The sequence below is a fragment of the Nannospalax galili genome, unplaced genomic scaffold, assembly GCF_000622305.1.
Source record: "Nannospalax galili isolate Female #2095 unplaced genomic scaffold, S.galili_v1.0 scaffold359, whole genome shotgun sequence".
In the NCBI taxonomy this organism is placed as follows: Eukaryota; Metazoa; Chordata; class Mammalia; order Rodentia; family Spalacidae; genus Nannospalax; species Nannospalax galili.
Genome location: NW_008347042.1, coordinates 796,060 through 813,340, shown reverse-complemented (window position 1 = coordinate 813,340; position 17,281 = coordinate 796,060). Strand labels below are relative to the sequence as shown.

Genomic DNA, 17,281 nt, shown 5'->3' with positions numbered 1-17,281 from the left:
GTAAACCCCCTATTCCCCAAAAACAGTGATTTTTTTTTTTTTTTTTGGTCTTTTTGAGATAGGGTCTCCCTGTAGCCCCAGATGGCCTGAAAACTTTGTAGACCAAACTGGCCCTGAACTCACAGAGATCCGCCTGCCTCTGTCTCCCACGTGCTGGGATTAAAGGAGTGCACCACCACGCCCAGCTCGAAAATATATTTTTAAAAAATATATAAAAAAAAAATCAGGACTGAAGAGATGGCTTACTGGTATGAGTGCTTTGCTTGCACAAATGTAAGTGCATTCATGTGCATGCAGTGCCTGTGGAGGTCAGAAGAGGATATCAGATCCCCTGGAACTAGAGTTAAGGACAGTTGTTAGTCACCATGTGGGTGCTGAGAACTGAACCCAGATCCTCTGCCAGAGCAGTCAGTGCTCTTAACCACTGAGCCATCTCTCCAACCTCATATAATCTTTTTTAATTTTTAAAACATTAAAAAAAAAATATTTTAGGGGGCTGGAAAGATGGCTCTGCAGTTAAGAGCGCTGACTGCTCTTGCAGAGGATGCGGGTTCAATTCCCAGCACACACATGGCAGATACAAACTGTCCTTAACTCCAGTTCCAGGGGACTCTGAAGCCCTTTTCTGACCTCCACGGCATTGCACAACATGGGTGCACTCACATACATGCAGGCAATACACTCGTACACATAAAATAAAAATAGTAAATAAAATATTTTTTTAAATTATTTTTTTCTAAGTATATGAGTGTATTGCTTGTATGTATGAGTGCACCTGTGTCATGCAATGCCCACAGAGGTCAGAAGAAGGGGTCAAATCCCCTGGAACTGGAGTTAAGAACAGCTGCTAGCCACCATGTGGGTGCTGGGATTCAAACCCAGGTCCTTTGCAAGAGCAGCCAGTGCTCTTAAACACAGCTATGTCTCCAGCCCTCTTTTTTTTTTTTTTTAAATTTTATTTATTATTATTATTTTTTTATGTGTGTGTATTGCTTGCATGTAGGTAAGTGCACCCATGTCGTGCAATGCCCACGGAGGACAGAAGAGGCTGTCAGATCCCCTGGAACTGGAGTTATGGACAGTTGTTAGCTGCCATGTGGGTGCTGGGATTTGAACCTGGGTCTTCTGTAAGAACAGTCAGTGTTCTGAACTGCTGAGCCATCTCTCCAGCCCCCTCCAGCCCTCTAATTTTAAAAGCCAAAAAATTCTTAAATTACTCAATTAACCTTCCATGATAGATTAATCATGAATCAAGGAAAAGTAGTAACTGATAAGGGATCAGATAGGAAAAAAAACAAACAAAAACCCTTTTCTAAAAAAAGAACATTTGGTTTAGTTCCTCTGAAATTGAAATTCTTGGTTCATGCTATTAGCTTACCAACAGACAGAATTAAGCAATCTAACTAATGGTTAGGTCACACTGAAAAAAAGCATATTCTTTAGAAAAGGAGTTCCCCTATACTCCCATGATGGCTGGCATTGTTAATTTGGGTAGAGAATGTTCATATTTTATGTAGGATTAGTAACTACTCATTATTCGGTTATTGTTTAAAATACCAAATGACCATCATTAAAAATGGCAAAACAGGGTCAGAGAGATGGCTCAGTGGGTCAAGGCACTGGCCATGCAAGCCTGAGGACCTGAGCTCAATCCCTGGAACCCATGTAAAAAACTGGACAGAGTTCAGACATCTGTTATTGCAGTAATTCTACCTGGAGATGGACACTCTGAAGAGCGGGTAAACAGTGTTATTCTGTGGTTCTACTTCACACTGAAATTAATGTATTGATTTGCTTGTCAAAATACTTGAAAAGCAGAAGACTGGTGCCCCCACACAACTCCTGATGATTGTTCTTAAAGAAACAAAAGGACTTAAAGATGGACTGCAGCTATAACTCAGCAGTAGAGCACTTGCCTAACATGCTCAAGGCTCAATCCTTGAGAAAGACGGAGAAAACAGAGAGAGGGACTGAGAACCAAAGGCAATTTTTAAATACCATATTGGACAATTTTATGTCAAAATCAGCCAACATTTATGGCCTTAAAGAACATCACAAAGAATCCTCCTTTTCTCTCAGTGAATTTGTATGTGACAGCTTTAAAATGACTTGAGTTTGGGGCTGAAGAGCTGGTTCAGCAATTAAGGGCACTGGCTCAGGTTCAGTTCCCAGCACCCACATGGTGTCTAACAACCATGCATAAGTCTAGTTTTAGGGGATCTGACCCCCTCTTCTGGCCTCCATAGGCATCGCACACACAGGTGCACTTATATACATGCAGGCAAAACACTCATACACATAAACTAAAACTAAATAAAAATGGTTGTAAACCACCCAACATGGGTTATGGAAACCTAACTCGGGTCTTTGGGAAGAGCCACAAACATTCTGAACTACTAAGGCCATGTTTCCAACCCCTATGGTTCAGATTTGTCTCAAAACTCATTATCAACTACTATTATTAAATGTGAGTGATGGAGAATAAAAACATACCAGAATTAAAGAGTCGAATCATGCACTCATGAAGCCAGGGATGGCTAGAATCAATAGCAAATGCCCGCTTTACTGATTGTAGCATCAAAAGAAATTTTTCTATAAAAAGAAAAAGATAATGGTTTGATCATTTGATAAAAAGAGGTTGCCTTTCTTTGAAGGGTGAAGGCCTTACAAATACAATAAGTAATTTAGACTCAATCATATCTGATCTATAACATATTTAAAGCAAATAATGTTCCTCCTGTTAGCAACATTAGTTAATACTTCAAGAGGTTTTATAAAACACAGAAAATGTACATGGCATTCAGCAATATCTGAACTAGTACCATATAAACAAAGAAACAAAATTCAAAACAATTTAATTTCTAGTTTCCTTTAATCAAAACAAAGAAATGTTCTATTACTTAGGAAAGCATACCCTGTATACTTGAGAAAACTTCCTTCCCTAAACTCCCTTTCCACCTGACTCCTCTGTCACTTCTACGTATATTTACCGGGTTATGTTTTCACTCATGTTCTAATTTCTCTATATTATCCCTATTCCCATCTTCTTATCTTTCCCAAGCTTCAGCAGTGTTTCCACCTGTTAAATAGAAACTTGCATTCCGAGTCTTCCTGATAAATAACCTTTCTGTTTAGAGTTCCCTGATTTGGTACCACTCTCCAAATATCAAAGTAAAACCTCCAATTTCTTCTGACAATTCCTTTTGCGTTGCCCCAATACTTGGAAAACACTAAAATTCCTGACATACAATTCATCACCACCCACTCCATACTACTATGGGAGTTTAGAAATGTTGAGGTCCCCTTTGAAGTTAGAACATAACCAAGATGCCAACTGAACAGATCCCCTCCTTGCCCCCTTAAGCAAGGCAACTTTTCTATCTTATATTTTGGGCTTCCATCTAGAAATATTTTCATTTATTTACTTTTTAGACAAGGGGGTCTTGCCATGTTGGGATTAACCTCAAACTCATGATCCTCCTGCTTTTACCTCCCAAGCATGTGAGATTAAAGGAGTAGCCACTGCATTGGACTCTTAAGAACTGGTTTTATGCATTTATTATTTATTTACTTTGTGTGTGCTTCTGAAGGTCAGAGAACATCTGTAGGAATCAGTTTTCTCCTTGTACCATTTGGGTTCTAGGGATTGAACTCAGTGTCAGGCTTAGCAGCAAGCACATTAGCCATGTCAAGCCATCTCACTGGCTCTGTAAGATTATTTTTAAAAGTTTAAATTACTCAACCATTTATTAAGGTTATAATAACTGGAAAGAATTATATAATATAGTACAACATATTTTAATTATTTAAAATCTATTAAGAAACAATCTTTGTTATCTTTTGGACTATTTCTTCCTGTTCACTTCTATATTACATAACTACACACACACACAAGCTGAGCATGGTGATGCACACCTGTGATCCCAGACTTAGGGGAAACGGCGGAAGTCTGCTGCCAAGTTTGAGGCTAGCCTGGTCTACATACTGAGTTCCAAGGCAATACAGGAAGACTCTGTCGCAATAAACAACCTAACAACCAAAACTCTGATTAACTAGTAAGTTTGTATCCTATTTCAAAACAAAGTCATACTAGAGCCTCCCTGCACCACCTAGGCTGGTTCTGAACACATGGGGTGAAGTAATTCTCCTGCTCAACTTCCCAAGTAGTTGGAACTATAAGTATGCACCACATGTCCAACTTCTTAAAGAATTACTTTCTGCAATTACGGCCTCCCTCTGATCTTACTAGTAATTTTTACTTCACCACATGCTACCTTAATAAAAACTTTATTCAATGAATCATCTGAATTATATAAATTCAGTACTATAAAAATCTATTCTATATATCCCAAAGATTTTAAACTCTTCACTTATCCTTCATATGGCTCCAAGCAATACAGACAACACCAACATCATTTACACATTCTTTGGTGGACACTCTTTTCTTTTATAAACACGGGCCATCCTTCAAGATCCAGCTCAGAGACTATGTTTTCTTTGGGCCGATAGCTTGTAACTGCTAAAATTTATTTGCTGCTTAGTGTATCATCCACTATTCTAGGCTTTATATTTATATTGACAAAATTTTATCATCCACTATTCTAGGCTTTATATTTATATTGACAAAATTTTATCCACAAAATCCTAATTCTTTCACTGAACTATACTGGGTAATTATATATCTGCTTTAGAAGAGGGAATGACATCATTATACTTCTCCATAACACTCTGTACAGGCAGGCATTTCTGTAAAGATGTATTGGCATTTGCCAAGAAATACTACAATGGTAGGTAACAGAACGTGAGAAATGTGGTGATCAGTCTTATCTGAGCCACTGCATCCTAATTTCCTACCTTTCCTAAAGTAAATTTCGAAGGCGAAAAGATGAGTTTCTATCTTGTTCTTTACCAAGTTCTTCAATGGTGTTAAAAACTTAATAGCTTCTTCCAATGGCGTTTCAACCTAACAAAAATGAAAGATAGTATATAAATGGAAGAAAGATTCTTAAGGAATATGACCTTATTCAATTAGAAATGCTGTTTTCAAAAACTCACTTACCAGTTACCCAGAAACACACCATATTTTAATCTCCCATAATCTATACAAAGGCAATTCTGAACTCTGCAACTTCAATGACTTGTAACCACAGATATTACAATATTTCTAAATAAGAATTATCCAACAGCAAAAAAAATAATTTAAACAGAACCAAAGAGAATAAGAAAAACCAGTTAGAAGGACATGAAAAAGCACTGAAAAGGGGTATGGAAGAAACTGCAAAGAATATTACAGAGTGAGTATTCTTTATAATTCTAATAATATGAATGAAGTACAGTCAAACTATTCAAAATACCACACTATCTGTTCTGTCTTGTTTCGTTATACTACAAATTCTACCAAAATTCACCTTTGTTCAAATGCTGTAAGAAATGGTATTTGAAAAGATGTGTATTGACAGAAGTCTATCCTTAACCACTGTTTGCTAGTCCTATGTGTCACATTAATAAAATACTCATAATTCTTACTAAGCAGGCGTAATGTTTACTGTATGATGGTGCTACTGAATGTATATTCCTGGCCTGAATGTTAAGACACTATTCCTTGCACACTGGGAGGAATGGAGAAACACCACATTTACCAGAAAGATAATGAACACTTGGTTTTCATCAAAACTTCAAATTTATTCTTAGCTAACCGAATATTAAACTTATTAACTAAATTCCTTTTCCATTTCCCCTTAAGCAGAATTACTGATGACTTAATGCTTTTAAAACTATGTCATTTCATTTTATGTGTGTGGTATCATGAGTTGATTAACACTAAATTTGCCATCTATACATAAAAGAATCCTGAAAGCTAAGATCACACAAAAATGCCACTATAGACTATATACTCAGATTTGACAGACAACTTTTAAAACAATCTTCAATGTTCCAACTCCTAATCATGACAGCTTGATGTAATCTGACACTGCCATCCCCTTGGGGATACAGGGAAGTATGGATGCTACTAGACAGAGGCATCTGTAAGGGACTTAACCTAGGAAGAAGGCTCTTATGCGCCCAATAGGTAACAACACTATGAAGGGAAGAACTATCCATGAAAAGCAACCTTTTACTAAGCTCATCTCAAACAAAGCACTCAGAACACTTTCTGCGGGCATTATTTGGTTCAGAGACTCTATAATCCTAGCTACAAATCATAAGCCCCTATCTGACTCAAAAGCAACCACTGTAGCGCAGACACAGGAAAACCTAACAGTGAAAATTAGGAGGTCTGGCATAGCAATTCTACTCTGTAGGAGAACTCAAAAAGGTGCTCTTTATGCTCCAGTAGTTCAACATTCATAAAAACATGTCTACAAACCTCTGTGAAATCCCAATTAGACTTTTCTACATTTCTTATACCATTATTGCCATGTCTAAGAAATGTTACTGTCCAATTGCTCTAGTATAATTCTAAAAAACCAGCAGCATAAGATTCTGCCTTAGAGGGAAAGAAAGACTAGTTAATTTTTTTTTTTCCCCACATAGGGTCTTGCTACATAGCCCAGGCTGGCCTAACTACCAAAAGTTGTCCTCTAGTCTTCACTTCCCACACATACAGACACATCCATACAAACAAATAAATGCAAACTAAAAAAAAAAAAGTTAATCACAATAGCCCACCACGACATTTCTCTCAACTGTGCTAACCATTGCTATTGAATACCTTGGCCAGTTTCTCTGGGATAAGTTCTTCTTTTGGACCTCCAATTTCCTCATCATCATCATCTTTCTTCTTTTTCTGATTTCTCTGCTGTTTTTCTTTTTCTGCATTTTTCTTCTCTTCTTCTATCTGGGCTTTCTTTTGAGCTCTTCTTTGTTTATTACGTAGTTTCTTTAGCTCTTTGTCAGACATGTTTGCTGTAGGTAGTGTTAGCCAAATTATAAATATGTTAACCAAAAAAGTAATTGCAACTACTTTTATTAAAAGAATTTCTCTTGGGGGCTGGAGAGATGGCTCAGCGGTTAAGAGCACTGACTGCTCTTGCATAGGACCTGGGTTTGATTCCCAGCACCCACATGGTGGCTACGAACCATCCTTAACACCAGTTTCAGGGGAATCCAAATCTTCTGACCTCTGAGGCATTGCATAACACATGTGCAGTCACATACATGCAGGCAATACACTCGTACACATAATTAATAAATAAATAGAATTTATTATTTTATTTGTTATGTATGTGTATTTTTAATATCATTGACCATTATTAGTGCAATGAAAATTAGACATGACTAGTCAATGAATACATTTGCAGCACCGATTTGTTCAGAAAGTTATCTATCTATCTATCTATCTATCTATCTATCTATCTATCTATCTATCTATCTATCTATCTATTTTTAGACAGAGTCTCCTTGTTGTCCCAGCTGGTCTGGAACTCACTATGTAGACCAGGTTGGATTCAATCTCACAGAGATCTATGCCTACTTCTGCCACAATGCCCAGCAGAGAAGTATTCTTTAAAAATTTGTTCTAGGGGGAAAAGTTTTATAACGAGGAAATTTTCCCTTCTCTCTTCTACTTAATATCTGTACCAAATGATTCTATTAATATGATACTTAATACATAAACTGTATTGCTATATATAAAGTAAGATTTAAAATAAATAATTTAAGAGCTGAGCATGGTGGAGCATGCCTTTAATTCTAGCACTCAGGAGGCAGAGGCAGGCAGACTCTGTTCCACATAACGAGTTCAAGGCCAGTCAGGGCTACATAGTGAAACTCTGTCTTAATAAAAATTATTTTTAGACAGACAGACAGACAGACAGACAGACAGACAGACAGACACACACACACACACACACACACACACACACACGTCCACAGGTTCTGCAGGGGGAAAAAAATGTTCGGTTGGGTGTGGTGACTCACACCTGTAATGCCAGCACTCAAGAGGCTGAGGTAAGACCACCACAGTTGGAGGCCACCATGGATTACATAGTGACCTGCAGCAGGATGGCCTGGACTATAGCAAGACCGTGTCTCAAAAAAAGAAATTTATGTTGGTATTGAGTATATTTAGACTCCCCGCCACCCAGTTCATAGTGCCTAAATAATACAGCTATTCATAACACATCAAAATTGGATCATCATACTAGGAACTATGTATAGGTAATTTAAAAATTATTTAAATTAAGTATAAGAACAGATATGCATAGGCTTTATTCAAATCCTGTGTCATTTTATGTAAGGGATTTGAAACTCCAGGGATATAGTAACTGAAGAGGGTCCTGAAACCAGTCCTGAGAATATGGATAGAAGACTACATTAGAAAACTGAGGCTTCGAAGTTTTGAAAAATGACATTTTGAAGCAATAATAAAAGGCAAACCAAAGATTTAGGCCTACTTCACTCTGACTCCAAAGTCTAAGCTTTTCTTCTATGCTAGCCATAATACACATATAAAGCTAAGTCAGCAACTTTTCTGCAGCAGGCAAGATGCCATGTACTTCCAGCTTTGTTTTTATTTTTTGGTCTTTTTGAGACAGGGTTTCCCTGTAGCCCAGTTGGCCTGGAACTCACAGAGATCTGCCTGCCTCTATTTCCCAAGAGCTGGGATTAAAGGTATGTGCCACCACGCCCAGCTGGTATTTCCAGCTTTGTAAACAAAGTTCTCTTGTAACTAATCAGCTATAACATGAAACTAGCACAGATGACATAAAAATGAATAAGCTTGATTATGCTCTAATAAAATTTTATCTAAACAAGATCACAGTGTGGATTTGACTGTACTTTGTGTTGGGGACATGGTCTTGCACATGCTAGGCCAAAGTTCTACCACTGAGATACTGGATCTCACTGTATAATCCAGGCTAGCCTTAAACTCCCAATCCTCAGGGCTGGAGAGATGGCTCAGTGTTTAAGAGCACTGACTGCTCTTGCAGAGGACCCAAGTTCGATTCCCAGTACCCAGATGGCGGCTACAAACTGTCCTTAACTCCAGTTCCAGGGGAATCTGACACCCTCTTCTCGCCTCTGTGGCATTGCACAACACGAGTGCACTTACATACATGAAGGCAATACACTCATACACATAAAATAAAAAAATAATAATATTAAAAAAAACAAACTCCCAATCCTCCTACACCGAACTCTGTGTCTGGCTGTGGCCAAATACCTTAAAAAATACCTTAAAAAGACTCATGGCAGTTTACCAGAGTAAAACTGTTTTGAGTAAGTTACAAAATATTGTACCTGTAATTAATATATATCCTTGTAATGTAAGACCACTTTTGAGATTCTTTCTCAAGTAAATGTCTAGGGAAGATTTCTCCCTAGAAATCATGACACCTTGCTATAAAAAAAAAAATGGCACATTAACCAGGCATGGTGGCACATGACTTTAATCCCAGCACTCAGGCAGATCTCTGTGAGTTCCAGGCCAGGTGGTCTATATAGTGAGTTCCAGTCCAGCTGGGGCTACAAGGAGACCCTGTCTCAAAAAGACAAAAAAAGAAGGTACACCAAAACTAGGTCAAGATGGCTGGGCAGTTAAAGAGCACTGGTTGCTCTTCCAGAAGATATGGGTTCAGTTCCCAGCACCCACACAGCAGCTAACCATTAACAGCTCAGTTCCAAAGGATCCGACAACCTGTTCTGGCCTCTACAGACAGGACATGTAGGTGGTATACTTCCATGAAGGTAAAACACTCACACACATAAAATACAAATAAAAAATGTAAAACTAGATCAAAATAATGAGTCATTGAGCAATTTTTTCAGTTTTCTTCTTCTTTTTTTTTTTTTTTAAATTTTTTACTTCTTGGATATAGACTCTCAACTCTATAGCCAGACTGGCTATGAATTCACTGTGATCTTTCTGAGTCCTAGGATTACAGGCATTATTGGAATTATTATAAGCTAGCTTTTAATATTCAAGCAAAATAAATTTTACTGGGTTAATTATAAATTACTACTAAAAAAATAAACAGATCTGGTAAGATGGCTCAGTGGGTAAGGGTGATTGCTGCTAAGCCTGACAATCTGAGTTAGATGCTGAGAATCCATATGGTAGACAGAATTGACACCCACAGTTTTCTTCTGGCTTCCATACACATATGGAAACCTAAATATAGTTGCAAATTGAGTCTCCTAAGAAGGAGATACAGCTCAGTGACACAGAGCTTGTCTGACAAGAACTGGGATGAATCCCTACTACCTTCCCCCCAAATCCAAACAGAACTCCCAAATCAAAGACAAATACAAAACGAAAACTGTGTTTCTATTCCCTTTTTGTTGCTTAGAGAAATTCATAAAAAAAAAACCATCATTTTCCAGTCTTTGATAACATCTTCCCAAGATACTCAATAAGTATCTCTGAGGAAGCCAGGTGTGGTGGCGTACACCTTTAGATTCAGCACTCGGGAGGCAGAGGTAGGAGGTCAGTCTGGTCTACATAGTGAGTTCTGGGCACTGGGGTTACATACAGGGAGACCCTGCCTCAAAAAAACAAAAAACATGGGGCTAGAGAGATTGCTCAGTGGTTAAGAACACTGATTGTTCTTGCAGAAGACCTGGGTTCGAATTCCAGCACCCACATGGGAGCTAACAACTACTCGTAACTCCAATCCCAGGAGATCAGACAGCCTCTTCTTCTGACCTCCGCAGGCATTGCACGACACGGGTGCACTTACCTACATGTAGGCAATACATGCATATACATAAAATAAAAATAATAAAAACAAAAACCCCAAAACAACAAAAATCTCTGAGGACAAAAGCTGTATTATTCACAACCATAACTACCTATACACATAGCAGAGCAAAAAAATAGTAATAAATCTTTGAATGTCATACCTGTATCAGCCTCATGTTCTTTATTCTCATCTGTAAGAGGGTTGTCATGAAGCTTCAGATAGATCTCAATAGCAATTCTTGCTGCCTTGAAGTAAAATGGATGCTGCCGAAGTACATCTTCTAGTTTTAATAAGTCCACATATGATCTAAGGGTAATCTTCCTCATACAGTATGTATGAAAGTCAAACTGGTCATCAGTGATTTCTATAAAATGCTAACAAAATTATCTTTTTATTATTACACTGAAGTATAGCAAGAAAAACTACAAAAAGCAAAGCCTTGGAATTATTTCTTTAGCACAAAAAATTAGTAAAACAACAACATAAAAAGATTACAATATAAAAAATATAAAAATTACAATCATTTGATATACTTTGCAAATATAATAAGCAAATATATTTAGCTACCACCTACAAAGGACATATAAGAGGAATTGTGTAACTTAAAGGGGAATTATAATGCTTTAAATACGTGCATAAATATATTTATTCTTGGGCTGGAGAGATGGCTCAGCAGTTAAGAACACTGACTGTTCTTGCAGAAGACCCAGGTTCGAATTCCAGCACCCACATGGCAGCTAACAACTGTCCATAACTCCAGTTCCAGGGGATCTGAAAGCCTCTTCTGTCCTCCTTGGGCATTTACTGCATGACACAGGTGCACTTAACTACATGCAGGCAATACATACATACACATAAAATAAAAATAAATATTTAAAAAATATATATTTATTCCTTCTTAGTCATACTTAAGTAAAACTATTCTGACAAACAAGCCATTGATTTATATATACAATGGTACTGTGCAGTAGGCATACATACTACAAATGGAGGTTTTATTTAGAACTTTTGACAGGGACCATATATTATGTATTATAATACATAGTAGTTAGTAAATTTTTTTGAGGATATAAATCTGAACCCCATGTAGCATGCTGCCAGTAGGAGAAAAAAAATCAATCAGCCAGTAAGCTAAGCAATCAGCAACCTTAACCATTAAAGGCACACGACTTTAATCCCAGCAGAGGCAGAGGCAAGTGGATGCCCGTGAGGTTGAGGCCAGCCTGGTCTACAGAGTTAGTTCCAGATCATCTGGGGCTGCAGGGAGACCCTGTCTCAAAAAGATCAAAAAAGAAAACAAATGTCAGCTTAATCACAGAAGCTTTGCCTATCTATGAAAACATATAAAAAAAAGGAAAGGTTGTTACTAGTTGTAGAAAAGAATCTACAATGAAGATGACTAGCAAAACAATAATTAGGCCAGCACAGTGGCACAAGCCTTTAATCCCAGCACTTGAGAGGCAGAGGGAGGCAGATCTCTGTGAAGCCAGCCTGGTCTGCATAGTGAGTTCTAGGTCAGCTGGGGCTGTAGGGAGACCCTGTCTCAAAAAGACAAAACAACAACAAAAAAACCCCAATAATTACTTTTTATTTGGAGGACGGTGGTAGAAGTGGGGTTGCTGAGACAGGGTCTCATGTAGCCCAGGCTGACTTCAAACATTATGTAGCTGAACCAGGCCTTGAACTCGAGAGATCCTTCTGCCTCTACCTCCCAAGAGCTGAGACAAGCATGCACCACCATACCAACCTTTAAAAAAAAAAAAGATTTCATTTAAAAAAGGAAAAATTGTACAGCATACAAAAACACTAAAAAAGTTTAAAATCTGGATTTTTAACAAGGGTAGATAGCACGAATTAACATCACAATCAACAGGACTCTTGAGAGTATTCACTGTCATCAGGAGCAATTCTGAAAGTTGAAAGCTCACTAAAAACATCACCAACATACAGGAGTTTCACTTAAAAGAAAAGACAATGCAAGAAGGGCTGGTTAAAAATACCGTGTAAGTATTTCCATTTTAAACGCTGGAAAATAGGTATACCGATTTTAAAATCACATACTATGAATTATAAATGGAGTGGTAGTACTGAGAAACTACAGGATTTGCCCAAAAGCTTCAACATCCAACAGAATAAAATGAGAAACTTATGTCTATAAGGTACTTACTCTCTCAATCTCGTGACATTTCTTAAGTGCTTCACCAAATTTATTCATTGCTTTATATGCCTGGGCACATTCGGTCTGGAACCACATGCACTGCATTTCATTCAAATTCTCTACTGCTGATGTTCCTTCCTAATGAAAATTAGATATATTCAAGACAACTTCTCACCAAATATATCACTATACAAGATTTAAGAAGAAATAAATGGTCAATTGATCAGAACTCTTCTATATTTGGTATATGAAGTTGAAACCACTTGAAACTTTCTAACCACTAGAGATAATTTTTCAAATGATTAAATAAAAGAGCTACATTAATTGGATGGCAGGGAGTAACAAAGCAGAAAGAATACTAGCACACAGCAGATAAGCAATAATTAAGTTTCCTTAACCCCTAAAATTTTTTCTGAATATAAACTACTATAAACCAGTCTTAAACCATTATACTTGGATGTGGTGGTACACACTTGTAGTTCTAGCACTTGGGAGGCAGAAGCAGGCAGATCTCTGTGAGTTCAAGGCCTGCCTGGTCTACATAGTGAGTTCTAAGCCAGCTGGGGTTCCAGGGAGACGCTGTCTCAAAAAGACCAAAAAAAAAAAAGAGAAAAAGAAAAGAAAATACAGTAACGCTGGCATTTCCTCCACTAGCATAGTAATTTAGCGTCTGAGTCATTGTGCTATTGAAAAAAAGAGAAAAGTACAAATACAAAATCACTCATGTGCAAGAGCATTAGCCATACAAACCCTCGTAAACTTTGAGCACATTTCTTCAGCCTCTTTAATCAGATTGGCTTTTAACATGTATTTTGCACACTTGGAGTTGATAAATCTGTCTGCTGTGTCCAGGGCCTGGGCTTCATCCATCCACCTTGCAGCTTCTTTAATATTCCCGGCATGCTTATGAAGTAAAAAAACAAAACCAACCAGTAAGTATGATAACTTTGCTATGTAAGTAATTTGTTGCCTATAAAGAATTAAAACACAAAAAGACCAAAAGGGAAAAAAAAAAGGCTGGGCATGGTGGGGTACCTTTGATCCCAGTACTCAGGAGGCAGAGGCAGGTGGATCTCTGTGAATTTAAGGCCAGCCTGTTCTGCATAGTGAGTTACAGGTCAGCTGGGGTTACAGGGAGACACTGTCTCAAAACAAACCAACAAACAAACAAAAAAGAATTAAACAAATGAAAGAAAAACTCTTCTGACTCACAAAATGATATTGAAGACTACAGTCTTCTTTTTTTGTTTGCTTATTTTTATTTTATGTGTGAGTGTTCTGCCTGAATGCATGCATGTGTGCCGCGTGTGTCTAGTGCTAGGAAAGCCAGAAGAGGATATCAGATTCCCTGGAATTGGGATTACAAATAGGTGTGAGCTGTTGTGTGGGTGCTGGGAATTGAACTTGCATCTTCTTCAAGAGCAACAAGTGCCCTTAAACCACCGAGCCATTTCTCCAGCTCCCTTCTATAAGTTTTTATACTTTCCTGGTTATCTAGAACATTGGTCTTCTGACTTGTCTTATTATCTACTGTTACATCCCTATTATATAAAAAAGTACCTGGCACATAGAAAATACTCCAAAATAATGGTTAAAGAAAAGAATAAACAATAATAGCAGCCCGTAAGTCAGAACAACATAACTCAATGTAAAGAAATCATATAATAAGGCAAACTAGGGCTGGGGAGATCTGCTGGGTAGGTGAAGTGCTTGCCACACAAAAATGAAGACCTGGGTTTGAATATCCAGAAAAAAACACATGTTATGCACTTGTAGTCCTAGTACTGATAGGAGCATCACTGGAACTTGCCAGCCAGCAAGACTTGCTGCTCCCCGTTCAAGAAAAGGCAAGAGACCTTTTCTCAAAAAATTAGGATGGAATGCAACAGAGGACGACAACAGACTTCAGCTTCCGGCCTCCATGCATATTCACATACACAAACACATACACACATACACATACCCAAACTCCCACCCCACACACACAGATACAAGGTATGGCCAATTTCTACTTCAAAGGAAAAGTGAAAGACTATTGGTTGGGACTATTAATAGACACAATAATCCTAATTATAATTCATATATTTGGTAAAGCTATAAAACTGTGTAAAACCTGACTTGAAAACTTCCTGTGGGGGCAGCGAGATAGATAGTTCAGCAGGTGTTGGGAGCCATTAATATAGGCACAGCCATTGTGTACACTGAGCTGTAGCAGGCTTGCTTGTTTACTTAGTGTTTTGCACACCAGTACCTAATTATTCTGCCAAGTCAGGAGGAATGTGTTCATAATTGAGGAAAGATGGTTAGATGGTGGAGTTCACAACAAGTATTTGACCACTCCTTGACCCTCAGATACAGGTGGGAAAAACAGCTGTAGAAACTAATTGAGCTAAGCAAACAGCTTTTGCGCTGATGTTCTACTGTATAAAAAGGCAGAGCTAAAATAAACCAGGGCTGCAGTCTCTACTAACAGTCCTCCCAAGTATCTTTTCTCTATCTCGTTTTTTCTTTCAATCCTCACTCCCCCTTTCAGGTGCTGTCCGTCTTGGCTGGCTGGCACTGGCAAGCAGGCAAAGACAATCCTTGCCACCAAGCCTGACAACTTGGGTTTGATTCCTCAGACTCACATGTTGGACAGGAATTGACTTTCCTAAGTTGTCTTCCAAACTACAAACTGCAGAAATGCATGCCTTCTTTGCCCCTTACCACTGGACATACACAAAATAAATAAATATAATTTTTTTAAAAATTTCAGAGTTCAGGCTGGAGAGATGGCTCAGTGGTTAAGAACACTGACTGTTCTTGCAGAAGACCCGAGTTCGAATCCCAACACCCACAAGGCAGCTAACAACTGTCCGAAACTCCAGTTCCAGGGGATCCAACAGCCTCTCCTGTCCTCCGTGGGCACTGCATGACATGGGTGCACTTACCTACATGCAGGCAATACACTCATACACTAAAAATAATAAATAAAATATTTTTTTAAAAATTTAAGAGTTCTGGAGCACTCCTGTAATCCTGTAATTCCAGCACTTACAAGTTGAGGCAGGAGGATCACCATGTTTGAGATCATTTTGGGCTATGTGAGGAGACCATGCCTCAAATAAAACAAAAGCAGTGGGTGCAGCTAAGTGGTAAAGTGTTTAGCATGTATGACACTCTGGGCTCAATACTCAGTACAGTCAAAAGAGGGAAAAAGTACTTTCCAAAATACTAATTTCATTATTTTCTTACTAAATATTGCTTTACAACCTCTCCTTAAAAAATGTTTGATTACTAAGGTCTACTTTCAAAAAAAACAGAAAAAGATCCAACTAAGATGTTAGAACATATGACTGGAGATTCTTAAGCATAGCTCAAGAATTGATTCAAGAGGTGGTTGGAGAGATGGTCAATGGTTAAGAGAATTGGCTGCTCTTGCAGAGGACTTGGGTTTGATTCCTAGCACCTACATGGTGGCTAACAACCATTCAGTTCCAGGGGAATCCGATGCCCTCTTCTGACCTCACAGGCACTGCATGACATGGGTACACTTTTACACACATGTAGGCAATACACTCATACACATAAAATTTTAAAAATTTAAAAATCCTTTAAAAGGATTCAGTCGGACATGGTGGTGCATGCCTTGAATCCCAGCACTCAGGAGGCAGAGGCAGAGGCAGGCGGATCTCTGTGAATTTGAGGTCAGCCTGGTCTACATAGCAAGTTCCAGGCCAGCTGGGGCTACAAGGAGACACAGTTTCAAAATGACACCCTGCCCCCCAAAAAACAAACTTATTCAAAAGATAACATGTAGAATTTACAACTAATTCTCATTCTTTTACTTCGTTAATTTTATCCAACAGTGACATGTGATCATACTCAACTGTTAGCAGAAACACTTCACAGTTAATAAAATGACTTCTGGATTAACTATGCTCTTATTCTCCCAAACTAAAAGAATTACCAGATGGAGATGGATGGATAGATGAAACAGTCACATAAGCCACTTGTATAGTTATTGATTAATGATCAAGCAAATATGATCAGGACAACAACTCTAATAATAAATCAAGACTGGTATTTCTCAAGCCACACGTTTACTTACTCTATCTAGAAGCTGTAAAAAACTTTAAAACAAAAAACTATGACTAATTATGACCAATATCATTTACCTTAGAAAAAAAGAGGGAATATATTTACCTTAAAGATTTTAGCTTTTACAAGAAAGAGTTCTATTAATGTTGGTGTACTTTCAATAGCAGTATTTATGTACTCCAGAGCAATAGATGGCTGACCAATTTTATCATAATGTTGTGCCAAGTAGTACTGGACCCAAAGTAATGTGGTTGGTGGTTCCTCCTTTCCATCATCTTCAAAATGCAAGGGACAGGGTGGGAGAATGAAGAAATCAAGATTAGTTATTACCTACAATGAGAACATATCCTCTTCTACA

The 17,281-nt window shown here is 38.0% G+C and overlaps 1 protein-coding gene across 2 annotated transcripts in view; it reads right to left on the bottom strand.

Annotated features, from left to right (window-relative positions):
- Naa15 (N(alpha)-acetyltransferase 15, NatA auxiliary subunit) overlaps positions 1–17,281 on the bottom strand; it is a 76,453-nt gene that overhangs the window by 7,267 nt on the left and 51,905 nt on the right. For both annotated transcript variants that reach the window (XM_008843423.3, XM_029568488.1), the window contains exons 11-17: positions 17,029–17,198; positions 13,594–13,746; positions 12,853–12,981; positions 10,846–11,059; positions 6,713–6,906; positions 4,855–4,963; positions 2,494–2,592 (exon numbers count right to left, since the gene is read on the bottom strand). In XM_008843423.3, coding sequence (XP_008841645.1) covers positions 2,494–2,592; positions 4,855–4,963; positions 6,713–6,906; positions 10,846–11,059; positions 12,853–12,981; positions 13,594–13,746; positions 17,029–17,198 — 1,068 coding nt within the window. The remainder of the gene's footprint in view (positions 1–2,493; positions 2,593–4,854; positions 4,964–6,712; positions 6,907–10,845; positions 11,060–12,852; positions 12,982–13,593; positions 13,747–17,028; positions 17,199–17,281) is intronic.